Source organism: Falco rusticolus, chromosome 5 (assembly GCF_015220075.1).
Source record: "Falco rusticolus isolate bFalRus1 chromosome 5, bFalRus1.pri, whole genome shotgun sequence".
NCBI lineage: Eukaryota > Metazoa > Chordata > Aves > Falconiformes > Falconidae > Falco > Falco rusticolus.
This window is the reverse complement of record NC_051191.1, coordinates 23,979,983-24,006,004: the sequence shown is the minus strand read 5'-3', so window position 1 is coordinate 24,006,004 and position 26,022 is coordinate 23,979,983. Positions and strand designations below refer to the sequence as shown.

General features: G+C 41.4%; 1 protein-coding gene across 3 annotated transcripts; it reads left to right on the top strand.

The window, feature by feature from the left end:
* The first annotated feature begins 335 nt into the window (after positions 1-335).
* Positions 336-26,022, top strand: PROSER2 (proline and serine rich 2). Of its 3 annotated transcripts, none has more exons than XM_037389155.1 (4): positions 336-530; positions 9,847-10,055; positions 21,108-21,360; positions 22,238-26,022. In XM_037389155.1, the coding sequence occupies exons 2-4, from the start codon at positions 9,921-9,923 to the stop codon at positions 23,227-23,229; spliced, it is 1,380 nt and encodes a 459-aa protein (XP_037245052.1). In that variant the 5' UTR covers positions 336-530; positions 9,847-9,920; the 3' UTR covers positions 23,230-26,022. The 3 variants fall into 3 exon arrangements, with proteins under 3 accessions (XP_037245052.1, XP_037245053.1, XP_037245051.1); XM_037389156.1 differs by lacking the exon at positions 336-530 and adding an exon at positions 1,299-1,586; XM_037389154.1 differs by lacking the exon at positions 336-530 and adding an exon at positions 12,419-12,503 and having other exon boundaries at positions 9,975-10,055.

Genomic DNA, 26,022 nt, shown 5'->3' with positions numbered 1-26,022 from the left:
CCCAGCTCACCCCCACCCTCACAGGGGGGCTGTGAGGACCCGCCCTACACACGCTGCTGAGGGGACACTGGGGACCGCTGCTTAGCGAAGCCACCTCAGGCAGCACTGTAGATGCGGGGACGCGCGTTTAACCCCCGCTCCAGGGGGACTGTCAGCAACACAACGCAGCCCCCCGGGCCGGACAGGGCCGTACTGCAGGCTACCGCCCCAATCCGCCCAGGGAGAAGAGAGGAGTACCGGCCTTATGCCCTGCCCAGAGGGTCGGATCAAAGGCGCCCGGTCCCGCCCGAGCTGAGGTGGAGCCGTGACGGGGCGCCGCTCCCCACACAGGGTGAGCCAGCCCCGCCTGGCGCTTTAACCGCCCGCCGTGGGTGGTGGCCGGGCGCAGTGCGCATGAGTTCGGGGCCGACTACCCGGCGCAGCCCGTGCCTGGCTGGGGCTGTCGCTCCGGCCACCTGCCCGCTGCCGCTCGTCCTCCGGGCTCCTCCCCGCCCTCTGCCGGGAGAGGTGCGGGCTGCTCCCCGCAGCCGGTGAGTGCAGCCTCCCCGCAGCGAGCTCCCCACGCGGAGCCCCGGCGGAGGGGACCCTCGTTTCCTCTCCGGTGTGAGGCGACCCGCTCCCGCCGCCCCGCCTCGCCCCTGGCTCAGTCTTCCTCAGCGGCCCCTTCGGGGAGAGGCCGCGGAGCGCTCCGCGCGTTGATCAGCCCCCGATAGGAACGGTTCGGTGTTGGCTTTGTTACTTGCTAAGGGATTTTTCGTTATTCCTCGCCCCGCCAGTTACCGCGGCTCCCCGAGCGGCGGGGGGGACGGCGCGGCTCCCTGTGGCGGTGCGGGCGGCGCTGGGCTCGGCTTGGGTCGCTGGGCAGGGGAAGGGAAAAGCTACGAGCCAGGAGCTTCCCTGCTGCCTGGGAGGCTTAGTTTGAGCTATGTTAAGGAATTATTTTTTTCCCCTTGGATTTCTTGTTCTTCCCCGTCATACCCTGTCTAAAAACAATTTGCACGTGCTAACTGGCAGTTTAGAGAGCATAATAATTAAGGAAAGGTTTTGTACCTGTGCATTGTTAAACTTTGGATGTGTGATGTTACTGGGGATGTGTGTGTGACTAAGGGTAATGGGAAAGAGCTGCCTTATTCCTTTTTATTGTGTTCTGACTGCAATGTAATGTTACTATTGGAAAAACTGTTGGCTTAAACAGTAGCAGATTAAAGTATCTTTTTCCACCTCCTACCCCGTCAAGTGCCTTTTCCATCTGGACACGGCAAGCATGAGATGGCTGGTGCTTAAGGTGGTAGTTCAGGTGAAGTTTAGTACGCGTAAGAGAAACCACAGCCTTAAAAACACTCTCGGGATTTTCAGTAATCCAGGATCTCATGGGCGTGTTTCCTGAATAGTTTTTGTTTTACTGTGGCACTGAGAGGAGGAGGCAGCTGAGAGCAGAGCTCTGTTCTTGGTCCTTGCGCTGGTGTAGCAAGAGATGATTCCTGCGGTCGCAAGCACGCCGATGAAATAGGAGGGAAATCTGGAGGAGGCTGTCTCTCTCTCTAAAAATTTTGCGTGGATTGTAAACTATAACAAGTATCAGAAATGTAAGTAACAATTATTTCCTTTCCCCTTCCTTTTATGAAGGGCACAGAAGGAAAGACTTCTTTCCAAACCCTAAAGCACAAGTCTTAGTTTTAAAAGCTTTTGCAATTTCTGTCTTAGGCTAATAAAAAGATATTATTTTAAGACTCTTTGGCTAATGCAGCACTGCAGATGGATTTCCTTGTACAGGTGCTACTGTAAAAAGTAATGATTGTGGCTTTTCTCCTTCCTTTGCAGTAATTACTGCTGTACAAGGGGGAAGCTGGAGTGTAAACAGCAAAGGGGTGTACATGTGTGTGTCCTCAAGCTCACTCAGGTCTCAAAGAAATGAAGATTATTTCTCAAAAATGGAATGATTTTTTTTTCCAGCTGTGTCTCTTATCAAGGATTTGTTGGCATTTTTTACAATGGAGAGTGAATAGCTGAAATGAAGTGTTATGACTGGAATTACAAGTAATACCTGGCATTGGAAAGGAAGAGGGAGATTCTATAGTACATTTCTCTATTTTGTCAGTAGTCTTCTCCTGTTGGTCATAGCTGCTTTTTCTCTGCATGCCTCTGAGAGAAATATTAACCAAGAATGTTGGCAGAGGGGCTTGCTGGTTGGGTATAGTAACTGGAACAACATAACTCCTGAGCAGTTGACACATCTCAGGCTGACCGACCTTCTGAAATACTGGAGCATGAAAATAAATGAGCATATGAATGTTGCTTTCAGAGCCAGCCAGACAGGCTTTGTCAAATACTGTTACCAAGTCCTCCCTCCTTTTTTTTTTTTTATTGAAAAATAAAAGCAAAGAATTTTAATTTCTAGTGTAACTAACTGCCTAAAGATATTCTTTTCAATTGGGTGTGTATTGATTATCCCTGTACCAAGGCAAGTCCAGGGCAAGAATTACTGCTCTGTTTTGCCAGTACTATTTTCAGCTCTGTTTGCCTTGGGCAGGCAGACCTTTATGTACTTACATAAGAATTAAATGTGCATTAAATTAGCTGCTTTTTAAAGTAAACACCTCTCCTTTGTGCTTCAGATGTCTTCTGCCCTCCTCCCTATGCCAGTACAGCAGTCACAAAAAGAAACATAGGAAAACAACCTAAGATCCAGTTGTGAGACTGTGACACAGCCCTCCTGGGGCTGAAAATTATCTTGCTGTCTTACATACTTTGTAAAACAGGATTTGGTTCACCTTTGCTGTGGCTGTAGCAGTAGTTACATAATGAAATCCTAAACCTGAGTGATGCTGCACCTGTAACAAGACAGAAGTTGACTAATTACAGAGGAGTCTGTGCCTGAAATTGTTTGTATACATTTCATGTTTCTAAAGTGGTGGCTGTCATAGATAGCACCACCCTGATGTTAACAGGGAGGACTTAAAAAGAGTAACTTTAAAAGACCTGGACACTTTCCTTGTTGAAATTTACATAAGGACATTTGTATTCAGAAGAGGCCCCAGCCGTCACCTGGATGTGTTTAAAACCCCACATAACCCTGGACTAGAGAGCCCTGGGTATCGTATATAGTTTTCCCACTGAGCAGATACTGGTCAACAAATCTCAGCTTTCTCAAGTGAGAGCCTTATTATCCTGGGGTAAGACGTTAATCTAAAGAAAAGTAACTACTTGTCACTGACTGGAGTTCTATTTTTAGTTGGGGCAGTGAGGGATTCTGGTACTGTAAATACATACGAAATGTGAGCACTTCAGGGATCTTTCTCTGGTTGGTTAATCTATGAACCATTGCCACTGGCCTTCACTTTAGGTAATGGGGTTCACCTGAAGCTGTTGGCTGATGTAGTGAACTGGGAACAGAGTTTACTTGCAGGGTGTAAGAGAGAATATGCCTCACAATTGTGGGTTTTTTTCTTTCCCCAGTAAAGTCTGTCTTGAGGGTGGACCAATGTGCTTAGCATCATCAAATCCTGTATTGGTATTCCACTGTAATTCCATTGGTATTCCATTTAAAAAAAGCAGCATTTCCTAAACACTGCAGAGAGGATGATGAGGTAATGATGATCTAAGCTGTCGCAGAAGGTCTCTTGTCTTGTGTTTGCTTGGTTGCCTTCAGTAGGTAACAAAGTTTCTAAAATGTAGGTTCTCAAAAAACTAAAAAGCCTGTTCTTGAAAATCCAGAAAGACCAGTTAAGAATGAGGCACAGTACTGAACCTTCTCTTTCTGGTATCTTGAGGCTTGGATTAACATGGTCAAAGATGTGACCTTAAGCATTGTTTCTGAGCAAAGCGTGATTTGGAGAATTCAGTGTAGCAATTGAATTATTATTAGATGATGAAAATGTTGGTTTGTGATTGTTTCCTTTCTTTTCAAGTGGTTGCTACGTTTAATTTGAGATCCAATTCACCAAACCATTTAAGCATGTGATGAAATACCCTAGTGAAGTCAGCTGGATTTAAGTTTTACTGAATTGGTGCCTTGCCCATCTAGTTCTTTTAAAAACTTATGTACACAGGATTAATTATTTCACTGTTGGCAGCTCTTGCCAATTCTAGCGTGAGTTGTATGAATGACATTCAGTGTGTTTCTTGAGGCTTCAGCTTCCAGGTTTAGAGGACTGAGAGAATCTTTGTGTTTAGTTTTAAAACTAACGGATTTTGTAGTTCTCCAGTGTGTAGAGGAAAGTTTGAATTGTCACAAGTGCAAACCAGGAATCTGAAAGTTTAAAACAAAATAATGGGGTTAGTTTCATTAAATTTTCTTGAATTCTGGGAGTCTTGCATGGTTGTTAGCACTCAGTTACTTTGGTTGCAGTTGCATGTCTGTCATGCTTCTGTGAGAGTACCCCAAGTTCCCACTTCGCTAAACATTGTTCAAATTTACTTGTCACCCATTCTGAAAATCTCAATCAGAATTGATGTCCCAGGAAGTGTCTGTAAAAATGCTGTTGGCCTGGTGGCTCTTGTTTAGAGGACCATACTGTTGTAGACTCTGTGTGTGTGTGTCTGGGGGTTTTATTGGGTTTGGGTGGTTGTTTTTTTTTAATAGTCAACACTTCTATTTGGCTGGCTGTACTATGGTGACAGTCCCTCTCTAAATAAAGGCAGGAATATTTCCTGGTTGCTGGATGTTGAATAACCACGATTGTCTCAGGAATTTTCATTAGCAGATAAGGAAAGTGCACCATAGTAAAATGCATTAGCTTATTATCATAAGCATCTACACTTATGATATGGAGAATAAAAGTTAGAGTTTAACAGTGTTGGCCAATTTTGGTTTAACTTTGTTCCTAAATGTCAAGCACTGTTGATTGTTATTTCAGTTTTATTTTGACTCTTTCTATAAGAACAGCTTATGAATTTACTGTCTGATTCTGGGGTTTTCATGCTCAGTCTTAGTTAGTCGGCTTCCCTGTGAGGTTTGTCCTTGGTAGGCAGTACTGTTACTTAGTCTATTCTTCTACCAGAAAGCTTGAATTTTACTGTATATCACAAGAGTAGGGCATGGGTTACCTCTAAAGCTCAAGAATTTACTCTTTCATATACTGAAGGAGGTAAGAATTCAGTTGCTGATAGCTGTGTTCATAAGGAGGAGATATGTCCATCATACTGGATCAGTTTTGAGGAGTTTGTAACAGCAATGGCTCAGTCAAGACATGTCATGGACCAGTTGGTTTTGTTTAGCTGTGATAGTGTACAGCAGGCCTAAAGGTATGTTGCAGGAGTACATAATACAAGGAAAAAGTCATTAGGTTATTAGACACAAATCCCTGGCCTGTTTTGGAAAGCCTGGTGGCTGACCACAACATGCAGGAATCTGAATGAATTCCTACTCTCTGCGTGCCTTGCTTTACATACTCTTCCCTCTGCTGCGAACTGGCAGAGGTTAATAGCGATACAAGTCTCAAGGCTGCCCCTATATCATCATTTTTATAAAACCTATCCCACTGAAACACTTCAGATGACCTCAGAGTGCTTTCAGATGTTTTTTCCAGATGCTTAACTCTCCAGACTCAAGCACTGCTGTGGAGTGCAAGGCAACTGATAGTGTACATTGGTGTGTCTGTATACAGCAAACAGATTAAACAAACCATGAAGTTCACTGGCCAGTTCTGTTTCAGTTTCATCAGTAAGAAATAGCTATTCAAGAACAGGCAAAGTATGTGTGATGCTCAGAGTACAGTCCAGGCTTAGAAATCTAACTTAAGAAATGGTTCGTGCAGAGTGTTCTAGAAATTGTATGTATATTGAAGGGAGGGAGAGACTCATTGTGCCCTTTTAAAAATGTATGATAACTCTCTAAAAATTGTTGACTCTACTTACTTTAAATATATTGTGCAGTAAATGGCATGATGCTATCTGCTGACTTTCAGCTCCTGGCTTATGTAGTGGTTGACTTTTAGCCTCTAAATGTCTTCAATTTTTTGTAGGATTTTATTTATTTTTTTTTGTCTAATAACCTAGTCTTCAAACAGGGTTGTTAATAAACAATTTTAAAAAAATCTCCTGCTACTGTAGGAACAGTGCTAACATTGAACTTCAGTGAAGAAGTAATCTTAGTCAGCAAAACTATAAAAATATCCTTCTTGAAAGGACAGACTCCACCTCACTTTGATGGCAGCTTAATGCAGTCTGTGAGTTATATGCCTCTGTCAAAGCAAAATTAAATCTTTGGAAGTAAAATTCAGTGTTAACTTCTGAATATTTCAATTTCCTACTACTGGTCTCTGACAAACATGTATGATATGTGACTTGGTTTAAATATCTCATAAAGGCTAGCCCTAGTGTAACTGAGAAGTGATCATTTCAGCTGATGGCATCTTTGGGCCGTTGCAATTCTTTTTTGGTTTAATATTTGCAATATTTTCTCCAAATAGTACTGTTCCTGTCACACTTCTGCACTCTTGTATCATGGTCTGACTTTTTTTTATTAATCCCTAATAGTACAGGTACATATCTCTTAAACCATGAAAAAAAAATAAAACAAACCTGACAAAAAACAACCCATTACAATGCATTGAATAGACCAAGCAACAAATCCTGTTGTGAGCAACTTTCATATTTAATGCATCTCTGAAGGTCAGGAGGAACAGCTGCCTGTTATCCTCAGAGAGCAAGAACAGCAGGACAGTCACCTTATTTTTTTGAACCCTTGCTTGTTACCTAGGCAATTCTACTGAAACAGGCAGTGGGGGTAGTCTTGAAATTCATTAGTTTCTTGGCTATTTCTGTCTTAAATCCATTAAGTCCTTCACTTAAAAGAGAGAGCATAAAAATTGTGAAGAGACTTCTGTGTTAGCCATGGTTAGGAGGGGAATTTGTAAAGCTTGCTTTATGCATTCCAGCAGGGTTAGGCAACCTCACATCAGCTGTTGCTGCACAGGGCACTGTACAAATATGTTTTAAGGGAGAAACCCCTACATAAAAAAAACCACAGAAGGGGAGAGGAAACAATGTATATGAATGGGTTATGATCTTGGTAACACATACCCTTGAAGTGTTGAAGATGGTGTAAAAGATAGAAGGAAACAAGATTTTCTCCTTGCTGCCTTTCTGCAGGCTCACAAGCTATCACACAGCTCCTGAGCTTTTCTGAAATGAGTAAAACCTCCAAAGGAGTCACAGCTTACAACACAAGCAGAACCAGTACCGTAATGCTTGCTACTTCATCCTGTGTGCATAGGTCTCTTAACCAGTTGCAGTCAGTGCCTTTATTCATTGTTTGGGAGCTTTGTGAAACATCTGAACTTGAGCTCCAAAATGAGCCCCAGGAGCTTGCTGGAAGCAGAGTTATTTGTTGTTATTTTGAACTTGTGGCTTTAATGTTTATTACTACTGACTCTGGGTGTTCCTGCTGTCCTGGATGTGGATAGCCTATTATGAAGTTTAGACCTAGCTGTGCTAAGGTTTTGCTGTCAGAGAAAGCAGAGCAGTACTCTTAAATATTTTCTTCTCCCTCAAAGTTTTGGCCTATTGATTGGTTTCTTGGTAACTTGGATTAATATCTTTATTTGTTTAGTCTTTAAATGTGGGTCTTGTCTATGATGGCTGTTGTAATCTGGAGCTATAACCCCTCGTAATGTAATCTATAAAATGTTTACAAACAGCTCTGAGTATAATTCCAGAAATCTAGTAGTTGTCTATAATATATCACTGAGGGACTGAACAAACGTGGCATATCCAGGGATACCTGGATAAAAATTAATGCTGCAGCTTAGAAGTGCGGATGACAAATAATACTCACCTTATGTTGGATGTCAGTAGTGGTACTCCCCTCTTGCTGGTCCCTCCTTAGAAAAATACTCTTCAGTCCCAATGTCACTTTAAAGTCATGGGATGAAATCTGAAATCAGTGAGTGTTTTTGGTGAATTTGAGTTTTCAAAATTTTCTCTGATAGTCTTGCCTCCTAAAAATGTTACACATCTGTGTCTGTGCTTTGAGTAGCATTTCAGAGGAGTCAAGACTTTTGCTGATGATGTTGCCTTCTAAAAATGATATATATGTTCTTGTGTGTGTGGCTGTTCAGTGCCGCAGGGTTTCTTGTAGATGGAGCTGCTGTTGCAGTGTGTGTTCTAGACTGATGCTGTTCTTTTCCAGTTTAGCTTTTTGCAGCATAGCTTTTGGGGTTGAGCCTGGGTGCGCGGCAACCAGAGGTACAGCAGCTGCTGCAGTGCTCTCATGTCTGCCTGTCTTGTGATTTTGAAAACCAGGACCAAGAACATGTTTGTACCTCTGTGGCATCACTTAAGGACCATTATCCTGAGGATGCAGTGTATCTATTTATAGCTAGCTATTAATAGAAGAAAGGAAGAATGTTCTTTATGTAAAAGCAAGGCTAAATCTTAATTGTTAGCCTGCCTTATGAACATTAGGTCTATCAGATGATTTTATTGTGGCAATCCAGTGCTCTGTTTGTGGACTGTGCTTCCAAGACTTGCTGGACCACAGCCTAGCTACACTGTGTGGGAGCCTTCCCATAGGACACAGTTGGTGCTATGGCATGGGTGAAGGAGCTTCGTGTGTACCTCTGGTAATGTCATAGCCCTCTCCTGGGAGGAAATGATCAGCAGGATGGAATTGTTGCTCAGTACCAGCAGATGCTATCTCACTGCTATGAAACAGTAATCTGCTTACCAGGAGTTCTGGTTTCTCAGCCTGACAGGGGAAGGGAGGAAGGAGAAGTAATCCAATTGAATTGGAAATGCAGACTTGACTTTGCTTCTCATGTTACCTCTTGAACTATAACAAAGGGAGAAGCACTTGGGAAGCAGGACCATCTCCTTTCATTTGTACAGTGTGAGATAATGGTATCCAGTTCCAGCTGATTGCATATAACATGGTACCTCAGAACAAACTGTTCTGAGGAATGCATCACTGCTGTTTCCTGGTCACAGGCAGGGTGGGGGAAAAAATTAACTTCTAACAAGGCAATTCCTTGTTGCAAAGGATGTTTTAACATCTTGGAGAGATAAATTAGTTAGGTTCTGTTTTTTTACCCACCCCATGTTTGTGCAGTTAGTGCACGAGGATGTCATTTGTTTGTGATACTTTGAGAATGAAGGAAGAAGTTCTGCCAAAGTGTTTTGGGAGATGACAACAATTCAGAGGGGTATTACAGCACTGAGCACTAGGATAGCTTAAAAGACTGGGGGCTTTTGCTCCAGTAAGTGTTGGTGCATGTGTCTGTTCCATTAAGCATCTTCCAAATGTACAAGCACTGTTCTTCATGGCTGAGTGAAATAAAAGCTCTGTAAGCTTTAAAAAGCAATTTTGCTGTGTAATGTGATGATACAAAAATGGCACCAAGTTCTGTTCGTGGACCTTTCACCAGGAGTGGTTGGCACAGGAATTAACTGCAGCAGTGTTGGGAAAAGAACTGGGTTCTGTTTCCCCCGTGATCTGATAAATGGCATTCTTGTCTAAAAGCTAATAAAAGATGAAGATGCTTGAACTGGGTCAGTTGATATCTCAGCTGATGGGATTTTATTGCAGTTAATGATGTGTCATAATGGAATACACAAATTGAATCTATAGGACCGGTGTGTATGCAGGGTCCATGCTTGTAACTGTAGACATTTGGTTTGGAAGCACATGAGATGGGGTATAGAACCTTGCTATGTTGGAATTTTAAAGTCAGCTTTTAGAATAAGACCAATTATTTTTTTTTAAAGGTACCCATAGGTAGTAGACACGTTCCAGAGCATAAAGATATGGCCTTTATCAAGAGGGATACGTTTTTAGTATTTATTTTTTACTCCTTTTCAAGTATTTTAAAACCAGATTTAAATGTAACACATTGTTCTTGTTTTCAGAAATGAGTAAGGCTGGCAGCCCTACATAATACACTGATGGCATTCTACGCAGTGTCGGGATCAATAAGAGTGTGATGCCTAGAAATCTCCTCTCAGATTCTCCTGAAATGGCAGCTGAAATCTCTCCAAAGCATGCACATGGGAGCATGGAGAGGGGTGGCGGTGTGGAAAATCATGGCAGCCAAGCTAGGTGCAGGAATCTTGCCTTGGTAAGTGTTTAAAGAACCTTATGTTTAGTAATACAAATTACATCAGTAGCTCTGTTCACATCCCAGGATTTATTTTAAGTGCTGATTTTTGTCATTTCTAGTCCTAAATGGTTGCTTGTAGTCTATGAGTTGCTAACAAACTGAAAGGCTAGAAATAACTGCTCTGACTTGGTACAACAGCTTGTTGTTCTAGCTCTGAGAGCTTGGAGAGTGCTTCTCTCTTGACATACCACCATTCCCAGGTCTCTGGGAGGAATGGAGCATGCATTATGCTGGCTACTTGGTGCAACCCACCTACACGTGGTGCACAGTTTGGGGTGCATCTCTGCCCTTGCTTTAAGTAGCTCGTAAAGGAACTTAGGGTGTTAGTTCTATATGCTGTTTCTTGCTTAAGCTGTTTGTTGACACTACTGAATGAAGGTCTTGGCTTATTCCACCTTCATATAATTAGGTGAGTAACAAATACGTCACCATAAACAAAGCTGTCTTTGCGTTAGTGAATATGAGTGTGTGGCCATTTAAATAGTATGTGAGTAATTGAGGGAGTAGGATGCATTTCTGCATTTTTCCAATTAGCAGGATGATTCAGGCAATGAACTCAACAGTACTGTTTGTACTGTGGCAGGCTAAGCCTAGAAAGCAGATATGGTTCCGTGCATGGTTTTCTTATCACAACCATTTGAAAAGCATCCATTTTTAATTGAGGAAAGAACACTACAGTAAACATGCTTTCCCTAAATGAAAATCTAGATTTCTGCTTTGCCTTAAACATAGAATTCTGTATCTTTCCCTTTGACCTCCCTACTAGCTTCCTTTTTAGTGAAGTAGTTTTCTGTGAAAGAATAAGTGGCAGAAATAAGTTGGCAAGTTGATACCTGTATTTGTCTATATACCACAGAAATGCGCAATGGTTTTGTGATACATCTTGAGCTTTTTGGCAACAGGAGGTAATTGTAACTATGCTCCTTCTTGGCTGTTTCTAATGAAAATGCAATTGTGAATATTATGCTGTATCTTTCAACTTGTGTGGCTAGGTAAAACATGAAACAAGTACTACTAAATTTAGTCCCTTAACTTTTCTGATCTGTGATGGAAAAAAGTTGTGAAGAGTCAGGGTGGAAGAGGTCAAGAGCATAGCCAAGTACACCATTTGGACTCGGGTATTTGGAGTATGTTGTTTATTATATGAAGATTGGTTGGATCTTAGAGAATGGCAGTGGGAGCTGGACTTTGTTAAATATTTACAACTTAATTTCATGCAGAAATACAAGTTAATTCTACGCATTACTCTGCAGTTTTCCCAGTTATCAACTAGTTGCCAATTACGTTTCCATGGGTTTTATTCTTAGCTGCAGTAGCAGGCATGAAAGTAGTCATTTGAAAAAAAAAAAAAAAATCAGTGTTGAATAATGAGGCTATGTATAAATCGGTATGTTTCTACTGTCTCATCCTGAGTCTGCTGTGTCAGAATGACAGATTCCTTTAGTCTAACTAGATCTTACCATGTGATAACCAATATGATGATGCATCAGCTAGAAGTGGAATCTCTTTCTACTCTGTAATGCAATAATCTCTAGATGAAGTAAAAGCTAGCTGCAGGTTTAGGCAATTCCCATCAGACCTGCGCATCAACAAAAGAAGTTTCTGAAGCCTTTAGTTTGTCTTGTTTGAGTTTGTGCATGAGGGAAGTGAAATGCCTTTAATTCTGGTGCCATAAATCCCCTTCCATGACTGTTCTTCCAGCAATATAGTAGGTGGCATGTCTGATAAGGCTGACAAATAGTATGTGTAGAATAACAGGTTGGGGAATTAAAATGCTTTTCAATAAAGGCATAATTTTGGTTTCTGAGTTTGAGAAGGAGTCTCTGTTGAACTGAACATGAAGGAAATCTTGCCAATTGTGATTTAAGTAAATAGTAGTCAAGGCTTTAGTGCTGCTTAGGTCTTTCCTTTTTGTGATCTGGTGTGAGGAAAAAAGTGTAATTCTACAGGCTGATGCCTTCTGTCTGTTCAGCCTTGACTGGAACAGGCTTTAGAAATCTTCAGGGTAAAGAGCAGCAGGATTCTTCAAATATTTATTTTTCTATATCCTTGTGTATAATTTTGTACTAAAAGAGTGATTTTTATAGTCCACTAAGCAGATCAGGAGATCTATAAGAGGAAAAGCTAGTTGCTGGAATATGCTCCTAGAGACCCTAACTTCTTGCTTCATTAGTTTTGTTACAAAGTTCATTAGACCCTTAAAGCTTCTGCATCTTCTGAATAGGAGGGGATAGCTAATTCTGTGTAGAAAATTTCTAATTAAACTAATTCTGAGAAAGTATAGGGCAGACTCTCAGGAACACTGTACCTTCCCTTCACAGCCCTGAAACGGAGCAACTACAGACTTACCTGCCTTCTCATATATCGCCTTTCTGGGTCTGTTCACCTAGAGACACAGCAAGAAAGGTCAGGGTTGACTTTAATTTTTTTTTTTATTGCCTTGCCAAGGAAAGAAGTGTAGCAGTACTTTTTATGACAGGCCAGTACTGCTGCAGATTTCTTCCTACTTGATTACAAAAAAGAGGCTTTTAAGCTTCTTGGTGTCAAATTACATTAGTCACTAAATATAACCTTTGTATTGCATTTGTGGAATTCAGAAAAACCTAGGGATGTGATAATAGAGACAAACATTTGGACTAGCCTATGCTGACTGCTTAGAGCTGGTTTGGCTGACTGTTGGCTGTTCATGCATACTCTGTGTCAGCGCTGGCATTACTTGCTGTAGAACTGGTTGTTGGTTTAGGAATGACTAGGAGATGGACATGAATTGCCATAAGGCAAAAACGTCTTAAAATTCTGTGTGTGATCCTTACCAGTTGGCTGTCATCAGTTAAGTTTAATTTTGCAAGATTTCTCACCTTCTTACCTACGCAAAGGTGCTTTTAGTTATTGTTTGACAATCGCAATCCTTAAAACCAAATTTATTTTTTCAAATGGAAAGCAAGGTGCTGATGTCCTGTCTTGATTGTAGTAGAATTTTCCATATAAATGATAGATTTGGCAGCATAAATCCAGACCTGAACATCTATCACAGCAGCTGAAGACAAGCACAAGAGCCTACATTTAGATGGAAAGAACATTTGCTTTGGTATCTTCATCTCACACCACCTTTCATAACCGTAAAAGCTCTTACAGATGAGGACATGAATTTGCACAATATTCTGGTTTCTTTTTAATGAAGGTGGTATCCATGCATATGCTTGGTAAAAGCATGAGGTAAGTGTACCTTCTCCGTACATGGAATCTGTTGCACTGTCCAAGGGGGGAGGGTAAACAAAACCACTCTGTTCTGCTTCACAGTTCTGACTTCCAAAACTCATTCTTGAATGACTCTGACATGTGGTATAAGAATTAACTTGCAGTGAAATACAGTTGCAGCAATTTAAGGACACTTAATTTGGAGATAAAACTAGGTCTTCACTTTTTTTGAAGCAATTTGTCTTCCTCCGTTGACGGAACAAGCACAGACTGACATCTTAAAGCAAATCCTCTTTCAGTGCTTCACCTTGGTAATTGTACTGTGTATCTATTCTCAGCCATGAGTAACTGCTTTAGTTTCTAGGTGTGAACAACATGCTAGAACACTAGTATCGCCTGTGAAATCACACTAAAAGGTGCTGGTTGTGCCTAAAGTGAACTGTGCTACTTGGAACTGTGCTAGTAATAAGCTGTGTCAGTGCCTTGGTTCTGTTGACACGACATCAGTGCTATACCTTCTGTATTTCAACCTATCTTACTGAATGATAGGTTTGAGGGATAGTGAGTTCTTGTTAATCTCAACAGATTGTGCTGTGGGCGTTGTTTTAATTTGTTTTATTTTTGCCACGGTTCATCACCAGTCTTTTTGGGGCAGTGATGACCTCCAGAATTTGGCCAAGTGACTATTGCTTTTGGTCACTAATAAAGTGGTTTAAACTGGAAGATGGCGATGAATCTGAAAAGATGTCAGTCTCATTCCATTTGTTACTTCCGCCAAGTAGCTTCCTCTGTGGCTCTAACAAGACAGTCACTGAAAACAGCTTGTCACTACCAGACACCTTGTATAATACAGGTGACATCTTGAACATTGGTTACATAGACAAGGAGAGCAAGTATCTTGTCAGTAGTCTGAACTGCCTCAGTATCTTATTTTGCGCACTTAGTCATTTAACTCAGGGCTGACTTCGTTATTTTGTGGTTATGATGCCTCTTGGAGCCTAAAAGTTAGTTGCTATGACCTTTGTCCTTTTGGGATCAGTACAGATAATCCAAATGCAACAGACCTGGCTCTTTAAGTGTACCACATAACTATATTTGCCCCAGGCTCTCTGCAGATGTCCTAGGATTCCAGTGTAGTTTTAGGAGTTAGTGGAAAAGGACAGATTCTGTGTCTGTTAGCCCACTGCCACCTTTTTTTCCTCACAATTTGAGTGTGCAGAGTCTTGTGATGCTGAACTGCACTTTGGGTGCATTCAAGGGAAAGTCCTGAGAGATTCTTTTCATAAAAATGTGTTTTTTTTCCCTTGATACTGATACTTTATAGGCTTTGCTGTAAAATAAGGTCTTTTTCCATGTCCAACTACTTTGCTAAATAACAATACTCAAAAAATGAGAAGAATTCTTGACTGATACTTTCAATGGATACAACTGTCTTTGGGCAGGCAGAAGCCATTCCTTACATGGTATGGAGAGAAGAGCTATGCTGTGCTTCATCCACTTTAAATTGATATTGGTATGACTTGGAAGCAGTATGCCTTGGAAAAATAAGAGTTACTGTTCCTAGCAGCAGGGCAAGAAGTAGAGAGGAAGAGGTGCTGGAAGACTGTGTGCTTTGGGCCATGGGTATAGAGCTAGGGTAAAGAGCGTGGCTCGTAGCAAGGAATGGCCTTGCTGTAGAATATGCTAGTGAGAATTTAGATACTGAAGACAATTTATGCGCTGTGCACAAACTGCATCGTTCTGCTTCAAAGAAGCATCAATCAGGTAGATAAATGTTATTCCAGCAGGTGGGCAGCTCTGCTCTTCAACCCTCACTGATAGCCATTCCTGAACCTCCAAAGTAGTTTCTTTGTACTCCACCGCTTTTCAAGGAATACTTGGATTAAAATTCTTGTAAAATGAAAGCCACTTTCCACTTGTCTCACCTTTAGTGCACGTATAGAAAATTATTTGTAATGATATAGGTGGTCAACTTTTAATATATATAAATACATACAGGGCTGTGTCTGCCTACCACCCATTCCTCCTTCTCTGTTTTAAAACATAACATGCTCCATTCTTCCAGCCTTCCTGTGCAGCTAAACCCTCAGCACTCCTTGCTTTGTTCTGGACCCTATCTGGCTTGGCTGTATCCTTTCCGAAGTTTAGCGATTGAACTGGAACCCTGTGTTCCAAATGAGGAGTGCTGTTATTTCATCACCCTGGTTAATATATCCCAGAATGACATTTGCATACCTGAACAGCGCTCTTTCCTCTTTACAGCACTTAAACTGACCTGCAGTTCTTTCTGTCTAGTATTGCTACTTAAACATTTTTCATCATTCTAATGTGTTTTTCAACTGAATTTCATGTTACAGACTACTGGCACACTTAATATAGCTCATGAAGGTATCTTCTGCCTTAGTTCTTGCAGCAACATCTTCCAGCATAAGGGGATTTTCAAATACTAAATTAATTTTCTACTGTTGTCAGTGAAGTATCAAGTTCAGAAGTGTAGAGATAAATCTGTTCAGGATTTCTTGCATTATACAATTTGCAATAAATCGTGCTACTTCCCAAAAACAACTCTCCCCTGCCCCCCAGTTACACAGGTACCTTGTAGTACTGCATCTAGGCATAGTTTCCTTATTCATCCATGAGTGTATTTGGGGGGGAGGGGGGGGGGTGGGGGGGTGGCAGGGGGGGCATGTCATGAAGCCTTCAAATCAAGGTATATGACATCTTGTGCTTATACCTATTGGCCAAGTCAGTAATGCTTTCATGAGAAATGTGATTGGCGTGAAATTACTTGATTTTTATAGACAGTGCTTAGTGGCTTTTGCCTGAAATGTCTCCAATTTTTCTCAATGTCATTCTAGCATAAACATTAAAGGGAAGAAAACTCTAAGCTTATCAGCCGAACTTTGATAACCAAGGTGATGTCTTCAGAGTTTAAGTAGATCTTGCATTGCTCTATCTTGCTTTTTTGAAAATTAGGTTAGGAGTAATTTAATCAGTTTTACTTCAGTTAATCTAGTGTATTTTTTGTTTCCTCACTTATGACCTATTGATTATATGCTTTGCTAACTATTATGAAGCACACAGGTACAATTATGTTAACAAACTGAAAAAAATAACATTCAATATTATAGTCTTCAGCAAATGAAATGGTATTATCAAAATCATCAGATAGTGGGTTGTAAAGGAAGTACTCTTTGACGCAGCACACAATTAAACTATGGAACTCATTGCTACAGAATGCTGTGAATGCCAGCCATTTAAGTGGACTAAAACAATAAGAAAAATTCATGCTAGAAAGCTTATTAAGGGCTATTAAGTACACAGATACGGATGCAACTGGGAAGTCCTTAAATAATGTGTTGCTGGAAACTGGAAGGACGCAGGGAAGAAAAATATAAACCTATCCAATATACAGGAATACTCCTCCCCCCAGCCACATTCCCCTGTCCTGTGCATTCTTGGTGGCTGAAGGCGGGCTACTGAGCTAAATGGACTTTTTGGTCTGATCCTGTGCGGTAGTTCATGGTCTGACCTGTTCTTATCTCTTGCTTCCAACTTAGGCAATGCAGTGGTATGACCCATTCTGTTTCCCTTTCCTGTAAATATAATCAGAGGTACTTGCCTTTTTCTTCTGTGCTGAAGCTTTTGTACCTGTTCCTGATACTGTTCCTGCATGTAGAGCTTTCACTCCTTACAAGTAGGACTGTTTGCTCTGTTATTAACAGGCTAAGGCATAAGTGCTGTTATACTGGTCTCTTTCTACTACATATTAGGATCGTTTGCTCCCTTCATGTTTTTTTGAGAAGCATCCAGTCATTTCTCTACTGTGGAACTATGCCTATTCATTCTTTGGCACTGTCAAGTGATTTATCATTAATCAGTTTAATCTGGTGTTCTGGTATTTTGCTAATTGAAATTTGGTTCTCTAGCAGTTTTCACAAGGAATTATTTTTTTATTTATTTTTGACTGCTACAGATGTCCTGTTATTTCCCCTGCTGTTCTGTTTCTGTCAAAGCTGTACTGGTCTTAAGATTCTAGGCCTGGGTGTGACTTTAAGAATTTCTTCAGATGCATGTGAAAAACTGTGGGCCTCTGATAGATATTAGGTTACTGTTTTGGACAGGTAGGAAAGGGATCTTTTCTATGAAACAGATTCTATTCTGGTCTTTTCCCTTTTTTTTTTTGTTTTCCTTGCTTAATTTTTCCTTTTTTATACCTAACACTGTCATAACAGACTCTTTCCTGTTTGGTGGAAGCAGGAAACGTTTGGCTGCACAGAGATCTAAAATATTAATGCCAGCTGAGCATATTCAGCTATTTCAGCTGTTTGTGTCCCAAATTTCTTCTGTCCAAGCAGTCTTTTTAATCCTCAGCTAAGGCACTATTTTCAAATTTTAAATTTAAGCTGTCTTTTGACAGTAGCTTTAAAGTTGGTAGTGCTAGGTATATGTGAGATCGATCTAATTTCGGGAAGTGTGTTTGTAAGAGTAGGGAGCTGGTGGAATGTATGAGGTAAATAACTTCAGTAGCTGAAAAGACTGCTTTGACTGTTGAAAACCCAGTTTCTTCAAGGAGAAAAAGATGCCTAGAAAACCAGCCCAGAAAGAATACGAACTGTTCCAGTACTCGGAATATGTCAAAAATGCACTATTTGCAAATGGACTTGGTAACCTTAGTTAAAACTGGCACCAGTTAACTTATGACAAAATTCCTATTAAAAAAAAAAGCTTTACTATATTGTTAGTAATACAAGTGGGCATTTTATAATACCATACTGTTCTCAGACCAGTGGTAAAGCAAGTCACTGCTTGCTTTACATCTCCAAACTCCTTTGGTTTGACCAAATTGAGTAGGTTTATTTTCACTGTGCTTGTGTGTCTAAAATTGGATGATTTCCTTGTCTTGTAAACTGAAACATGCCCTGCCTGAGGAAGTTTCTAGTCAGGCTGTGTGCCTTACATCTCAGTACGGTGACCTGCCATAAGGCTGCCCATTCTCCAGAACTGCTGTCTGTCTTTTTGGCTGAGGAGATGTGATATTGGTCATCTTGAAGGAAAACTGCATGAGGAAAGAGACTGAAGTGCTAACTGAGACGAGGTTGGCCATTCACATCTAGGTATGACACTTACTACAAATGTATTTGCAAAGGGTTGATTACTCATTTCAGATCATTAATCTAAAGGGAAAGTGCTCATTCCAGCAAGATCTGTGAGGGGTGGTAAATTTGGCATAGCTCTGCTGACCAGTCCTTCTGCAAATCCCAACTGGCATCGAAAAGTGCTCAGTCTTATAGCACGGAAACAGAAGGAAGGGCTTCTGAAGGTCTTTGCTTCAATTCACCTGTTGTTTTGTACAGCTCTTGATCAAATGTGTTGAGCTCACGTGGGAGCAGGTCTTTTAAATGAACAGTGTGTTGCAGTCATTTCTGTACTGTACTGTATTCTGGATCTGCTGCCACTATGAAATTCTTAAACACAACCCCTTCTTTTCCTTTGCTTGTGGAAGTCTGGCTCTTGCAATGAGCTCACCCACAGCAAAGGCTTCTTGGAGTCCCTGTTCAGCTCCAGCTAGGGCCTACCTAACAACAGCTCCTTTCCTGTCATTCTCTTGCCTACTAGACATAGCAGCTGTATGAGTATTTGGGTGGGGAAGGAAGGAGATTGCAACATCCACGAAGGAGGGGAAAAAAAAAGGCTTGTCTGTCTCTCACTTCTCAAGTGCAGCCGTAAAACTTTCCTTGGCCTTTGAAAACTGAGCTCTGCCATGTGGTGTGCGCAAGCTGTGGAATACGTCAGCCTTTGAAATTTGTCCTTTAAATAGGCAATTGCAAATGGCATCCAAATTTAAGCTTTTGTAGCAGTTTTGCTGCAAGCTGGAATAAGTTATTTTTTTCTGACAGAGCACTGTGGATGGTAAGACTAAGTTACAAATATCTACACCCCAAACCACGTTCACCCTGATGGCAATAAAACTCAGTCTCTAGAAATGCAGTTGTAGCATGAGCCTCTTGTTGAAACCAACGTTGTATTTCCCTGCAAGGCTTCAGTCTTCTGTTTTAACAGAAAATTGTGCCAGCTGTGACTGAAGGATGCTGTGTTCATGTGATTGCAGCCACAGATCAGAAAACCTGCCCCAAAGTGGCTGGCTGAAAAGCTGTGTGTCGGTCTTATGTCATTCATTTATTTACAGGGAAAATGTTGTACAGGCCACACAGAAGGCAACTAAGAGCCTTAAATCACTTATTTTCTCATCTGTAATATTTCGAGTGTTTAGAGCCACTTGGTACAATGCAGCACTTTATAGTTCTTTAATCTATAGGCATTACTTTTCTACAGAGGTACATTGTTCTTATTTTTAATGCTGAGGACAGGGATAAAAGCTTTGTTTGTGCAAGGAGTTAACTGGTAGAGCTGCACACAGCTTTTTCTATTCTAATCTAATGTAAGATGATCTGAACAGGCACAGAGTTTGAAGCAAGTTGCTCTGCCCTAGCAAGAACATATCTACCTCTGGGATATTTGCACTGCATTCCTTTGTGTTTACCTAAATACCCCCAGTCCTCCATTGGGAAGTAGCCTTGTTACCTTGCCTGCATGCATGATCAGATGTCCTTGGAGAAGTGAAAAGCAGAGATGAGAAAGGAAATGGTCTTGTATTGCTTTGCTGGTGCCTTCTTAAGTTATTGACAGCAAAGTTTCCAGTATATGCCTGGCAGGAGAGAAATTCAATCCAGAAAAGGGAAAACCTCACTTACTTTTCAACAATACTTCATTATGTTCCAGAATTTACACAGCTCTCTTGGGAAATGTCTTTCCTGTATCCATTGTCTTAATGTAGTGCCTTTCCTAATCGTTCTTTGTCATCTCCAAGCTTCTGGAAAAGTAAGTGTTTCCTAGGGTGTAGGTGGAGGGGAAAGAGTTCGTGCATTGCTGCCTAGCCTAGCTTATCATAGTGATACAGTGTTAATCAAGAGCAGTGACTCAGAAAGTGAGAACTGGATAATCCAAGTGATAATTTATCACTTCTGTAGTCTAGAGGATTGTTCCCGCTGGAGAAAATACCCCAAGAAACTTTGCTGCTAGGGAACATATCTTCATATTTACTCTAAATTTTCCTTTCTGTAACTCAAAGGTAAAATCTTTAGAAACCTTTTCCCTCCTTATTATTACTTCTTTGTAATCTATCACGCAACTTCAGATAACTTGGAGATTGCAGTGGTAGAGCCAAATTTCAGCTCTAGCTCTGCCTCTAGAAGCCAAGTCTCACTTTGGTGTAGAGCAAAAAGAGAATCGATGCATTTGTTGGACTGTCCGGAATGCACCCCTTCCTTCCCATGCTGCTCCCTGAGTCTTGTCCCTGAACCTGACACAGCAATTGAAACAGCTTACCCCAGTCTGGAGCCCAAAGAAGTGATCTTAACCCTTGTAAAGGCACAGGGGTATGTGCAGAGGGTGTTGCCTTTTTTTATTTATGATCTTTTAGCAATTTGTCTTGTCCAGCTGTCGTTCAGCAAAAAAATATCCATTTGAGTTGGGTACTTTAAAGGACAAAATACCAGTTGCTGTCCTTAAGTCATAATTAATGCCCTGTAAACTCCTGGCTTTGTTTTTTTTCCTCTTGCATTGTAGTGGCTGAATGCTCCTTTAGGAAGGGGTGAAACATCAAGCAGGAGATGCCTCTGATGTGACTGCTGCCTGTTTCATCCTGCCTCTTTCTGCCTTTGAAAAGGGGTGCTGTGTTTGCTCTCAGTGTACTTACCTGTACTTGTCCGTAGGAATTAATCTTTCTGGCTTTTTTCTCTTTCCCCATAGGATGATGAGAGTCTGAAATACTTAACTCATGAAGAGCAGGATGTTCTTATGTTCTTTGAGGAAACTATAGATGCCTTAGAAGATGACTTGGAGGAGCCGGTCCTACATGACAGTGGCATCCACTGTCAGTCTCTAAGGTCAACAGAAGAAAATGTGTCCAGTCATTCAGAGGCTGAAGATATCATCGACTTAGTACAGTCTGCACCTGAGAGTAGTGACCATGAAGGCCCTCCTAGCAAAGATACGGAACCAGGTAGTAGTATTTCCTGAAAGTGTGTTTTTTCCCTTTGATCTAGCCCTGACATTCTAGTTCTCATTAGAAACAGCTGAAGAAAGTCTGTACCTTCCTCACTACCTCAAGATGAATCTGTTATGCATCAGGAGCTCTAAGGACCATGATTTCAATTTGATTTGGGATTTCTGGAATTATTGCTGTTATTGCAACTCTTTGTTGGGTTTTTTTCTCATGGAGTCCATGCATATGATGCTGTTGGACTCTTCTCTGTCCCCTACCTGGTGACAGAGTTGTAACAGAACTGAGTATTATGCAGAGTGATCGCAGCAAGGCAGATGAGTGTTCATCAACCTATTCACACTCTGCCTCTCTCAAAGACCTCTTAATACTGTTGCTAAGAGTTTTAAGATAGCAGATTGTTTGTAGTGCTGAGAGGCACTTGATACACCATTTTGTTACAAACTTATTGATAGTATTTTCTTCACCCTGTAGAGTTTGCTCTCTCCGTTCTTGGAGAATGGATTTATCAGCTAGCACATACAGTGGGATGTAATGTGTCCTCTCCTGGCTGTTATAATAAAAAATAACTGCAAAAGTCTTACAGAAAAAGCAGCCATTGAAACACAGCGGAGCTAACATGCAGACTGTGAATGAATAGCAGGAAGGGGGCTTTTAGTGAATGCATTGTAAATATGGGGATTTGAAGCATAGTGTCGCTTACAAGATGCCATTGCTAGGAGTTCAGTTACAGTTTCTTCTGGCAGTGTGGGCTGAGTTTGAGTTTGAAAGGCTGGGAGAGGAGGGTACAGATGCTTGCTAAGGATAGGTGAAAGAAAGCCTTGTATTCTACTCTGTGTGAAGACTTACTGACATTATTGCCACTTTGTCTTTCAAGCGTTGGATGCTGCCTGGAGAGCTGAGAGCCCTAAGCCAACTGTACCTGCTGACCATCCCCCACATCCCCCTGTACCACCACCATTGATGTCAGAGATGCTTCCTCTTCCCCCTCTGCCCCCTCCCCCTGTGCAGCATCCAAAACTGCTTCGTTCTATCCCCACTCCGCTCATCGTGGCCCAGAAGATGTCTGAGCAGCAGGTAGAAAGCAGGGTGCGCTTCCCCAGTGCCCTTAAGGAAGGGAATTTGGACAGGAAGAAAAGCCCAGTAACCAACGGTGATTATTCTGCGGCTCCAAAGCACCCTCCTGCACCTGCACCCAAACTGCACCGGTTCCCGAGCAACATCAACATAACAAATGTCAGTGGCAAAGAATTCAGTGAGACTATTTCAAAAGCAGCGGTTAATGTCCAGGAGCGGAGAGCTCAGGTGCTGGCCAACATCAATGGAGGAGCTGTTCTGGCAGCTGAACTGGAGGAGAAACTGCAGAAAAATGATTTCTTGTCACGTAACAGAAGCTCTTCCTTAAGGGATCTCTCCTCTGAGCAAACACGGTATGAGGCCCTGACAAAACTTGGCCTAGTTAAGGAAAAGCCAGCTGAGGACCAAGTGGACCATGCTGCAAGCACTCAGCAGCTTAATGTGCAGCCGAAACAGGCAGATGCTGTTCCCAATGGATATCAAAACATCCATGAGATTTTAAAAAGCGAGCCTAGCCCTTTCCTTCCTATGGGCAAAACTGTAACAATCAAGCCAGACATAGCTCTTGCTGCTAAGAAGGTCAGCAATGCACAGGAGGACACAGCAAAAAGTTTTAATGATTATAAACAACCTAGTCTAAACCTGGATATGAGGAGAAGATCGGGTTCACTGCCTAGACCTTCAGGATTTCGATCGCAAGGGATAACGGTAAAGTTTTCTGGCCGCGGCTCAACAGAAGAAGCTAGGAGAGAGGCACTTCGGAAACTGGGACTACTGAAAGAGAATGTGTAATTCGGACGGGAATGTTGTGGCAACAGCGGGGAAGTCGTATCATGGCTTTGTTGGCTTTGTGCTAGGATAGTCCCAACAGGATTAGGATCAAACAGATCGGAAGAAGAAAGGAGACTTTCTCTGCTTCAGGCAAGTAAGGAGGTACTAGACACTGCAGAATGACTGCTCGTGTTTATCCTAGAAGGACTGGCACCATGTATGGTCACTTACAGCAGCGGGTTTCAGCTGTCCTTCCTACAGAGAAACTCAGCTGTTCCTCTTTGTGACTAAGAGGAATTTTATTTAAGTAATGCTGGACTATGAGACAGCATCTTGTTAATGAAGTGTACAGTGCAGTATTGTTGTACGTAGCAAACCGAACAGTAAATCTTCTTTGTGCTATTTCTGAAGCCAAAACAGAGAGTTCCCTCCATTTGTCTTGCCCACATGTCTATGTCTGTTCATGGGAGCTCAAGAAAATGTCAAAACTGAAATTTCTGACCAGTGTGACACACCTCCATGACTTCTTGTTGTCTGTGTTATCTGGCTTGGCTTTGTTTCCTACCGGGGCAGAGTCGCCTTCCTCACTCTGTGCCCACTTGACTCGAGACTGTACAGAAGGGGTTTCTGTTTTGACCTTCTTGACAAAGCAGCCCAAGCTTTGAGTGGGTGACTGCATCACTCTGCTGCTTTGCTTGAGGTCTTGCCTTTCTTCCCAGCCACCTGCTGTTTGGTCACACTCTAGCAACCTAAGCGTCCAGTGAAAGACACCAGATAAGCCTCAAGGATATGCACCACGCACCGGTTTTCTCACTGACAGCCAAAGAGTCTCCTGACAATCTGTGACCCCAACTGTTCTGTACCACTGATGATCTTATAGCAGGGAAGCCATAAGAACAAGTTAATTTTGTACCAAATGAGAGAACCTAATGTTAAAAGTCTTACCTCTTACATTGGGGTTCCCATGAAAAAACTGGTTTTTTTGAACAATAGCTGTACTACATTGAACAGTTGTGCGTTCTGTTACTTCTAAAAAGCCTGTAGTATCACAGCCCCAATGATCCTCTGTTCACAGCCTTATTTGATTATGCCCTGCCAATGCATAACAAGTTACAGCCAAAATTCTTGCAGGCTAAGTGGAGTTACAGGAGAGAGCTGTATGTAAGAGCATGGAGCTGCTGACTGGTCTGAGTTGGCATTATTTTGCCTTTGTTCAACAGACATGCTTTTAAAGATGGTCCCAAATTATATTTTTGTGGTGGTATGATTTTTTTATGGCAAAGCTGCTCTTTTACATTAAAACTCACTTCCCTTTTTGTACACATGAAAACATCAAAAATAGCCATTTTAAAATCAAATGCCAAACTCTGGACCCTATAAATTTCTTGTTATTCCTGCATGTTTAAGAGTTCTCAGTGTTTTGGTTTTTTCTAAAGGGAAAAACTCACTCTCTGCACTTTCTAAAGTCTCAAGCAACTCCCTCTTTTTCCCCGAGTAGCTAAGTAATAACCTTGGAGAAGAGGAGGGGAGCAGCTATTGTAGAAACTGGCACACCCTTCAGTGAGAAGCTCTGATGTAACTGTGATAAACAAGTCTGTAGTCCTTGTGATAAAAGTATTTCAGACTTGCTGAGCTGTACTTTTAAGTGAAGCTGTCGTGAAGGAAAAATCTTTGCGTCATTTTCAACCTGCCTCATAAGTTAAAGTGGTTTTTGTTTTTTGTTTTTTTTAATTATCTGCTTGCTGCTTAAATTTTTAATTGTGTTGTTATGGTATCTGGCTGGTTCTGTTATGTAGTATTTCTTTCAGCCTTTTCACTGGGTAAGTGATCATGTTCCTCAGTGTGACAGGCTTACTATACATAAGCAATCGGTAATTAAAATATGTGGCCATTCCTCAGTCTGGCAAAGCACTTACACATGCATAATCAAATGTGAGAAGTGCTGCTGAAACAAAAAAGGCTTCCTGTACGCTGAAAGTAAAGCACGTACTTGTTTTGCTGGGCTCTGAGTCTGTAGTCCTAAATCAGAAAGACAGAAAATACTTTCAAGCACCTGGTTCAGTGCAGCCTGGAACGGAGTCCTACATGTGCATGATGCATCATAACTTATCAATGTAACCTGCTAAGTAAATATAAATGTTTCACGACCTTTGTGCTTTTAAATCCTTTTAAAGTAAATTCTTTGTTATAAATGTGAAGTGCATACAACACAATCTTCACATCTAATAGCTTCTTTCTAGCTCTTTGAGTGGTTTATAGCTGAAAGTCCATGCTAGGCAAACGGGGGGGGGCAAACCAAAACCCTGACACTAATTGTTTCATTGAAATGCAGTCCTGTTCAATAAATCTGTAATATAACCCTATTTAAAAAAACCCACATAAATTAGATGTTTAATATCTGAAGTATAAAGCTGCAGTATGCTGCATTAGCTGGATCATGTTCTTTCATACTTTGTGCTGGGCTGTGTCCTCAGCTGGTGGGAAGTGAGAGTTAAGATTTTTTCATTAGGTAAACAGATTTTGGCCCAGTGAGGACTTGGAATGAGGTATTCATTGTGGCCCTTCATTATAGCAAATATCCTACTGGTAAATTCTTCTCTGTGCCTAAAACTGTAGTAAGTAAAGCCATGTACTAAATGAAGTTGAGTCTAGCTGCTAATAACCTGTATATAAATTTAGCTCTATTTTGTGTATCTTGTTTTGTGTGTATATGTTGGTGTGATTTTATTTTTTTTTTCCCCTTGTGTTAGAGGTAACTGTCTCACAGAAATCTGATAAATAATCTATTAAACTGGGATAAAACCAATGAAATGA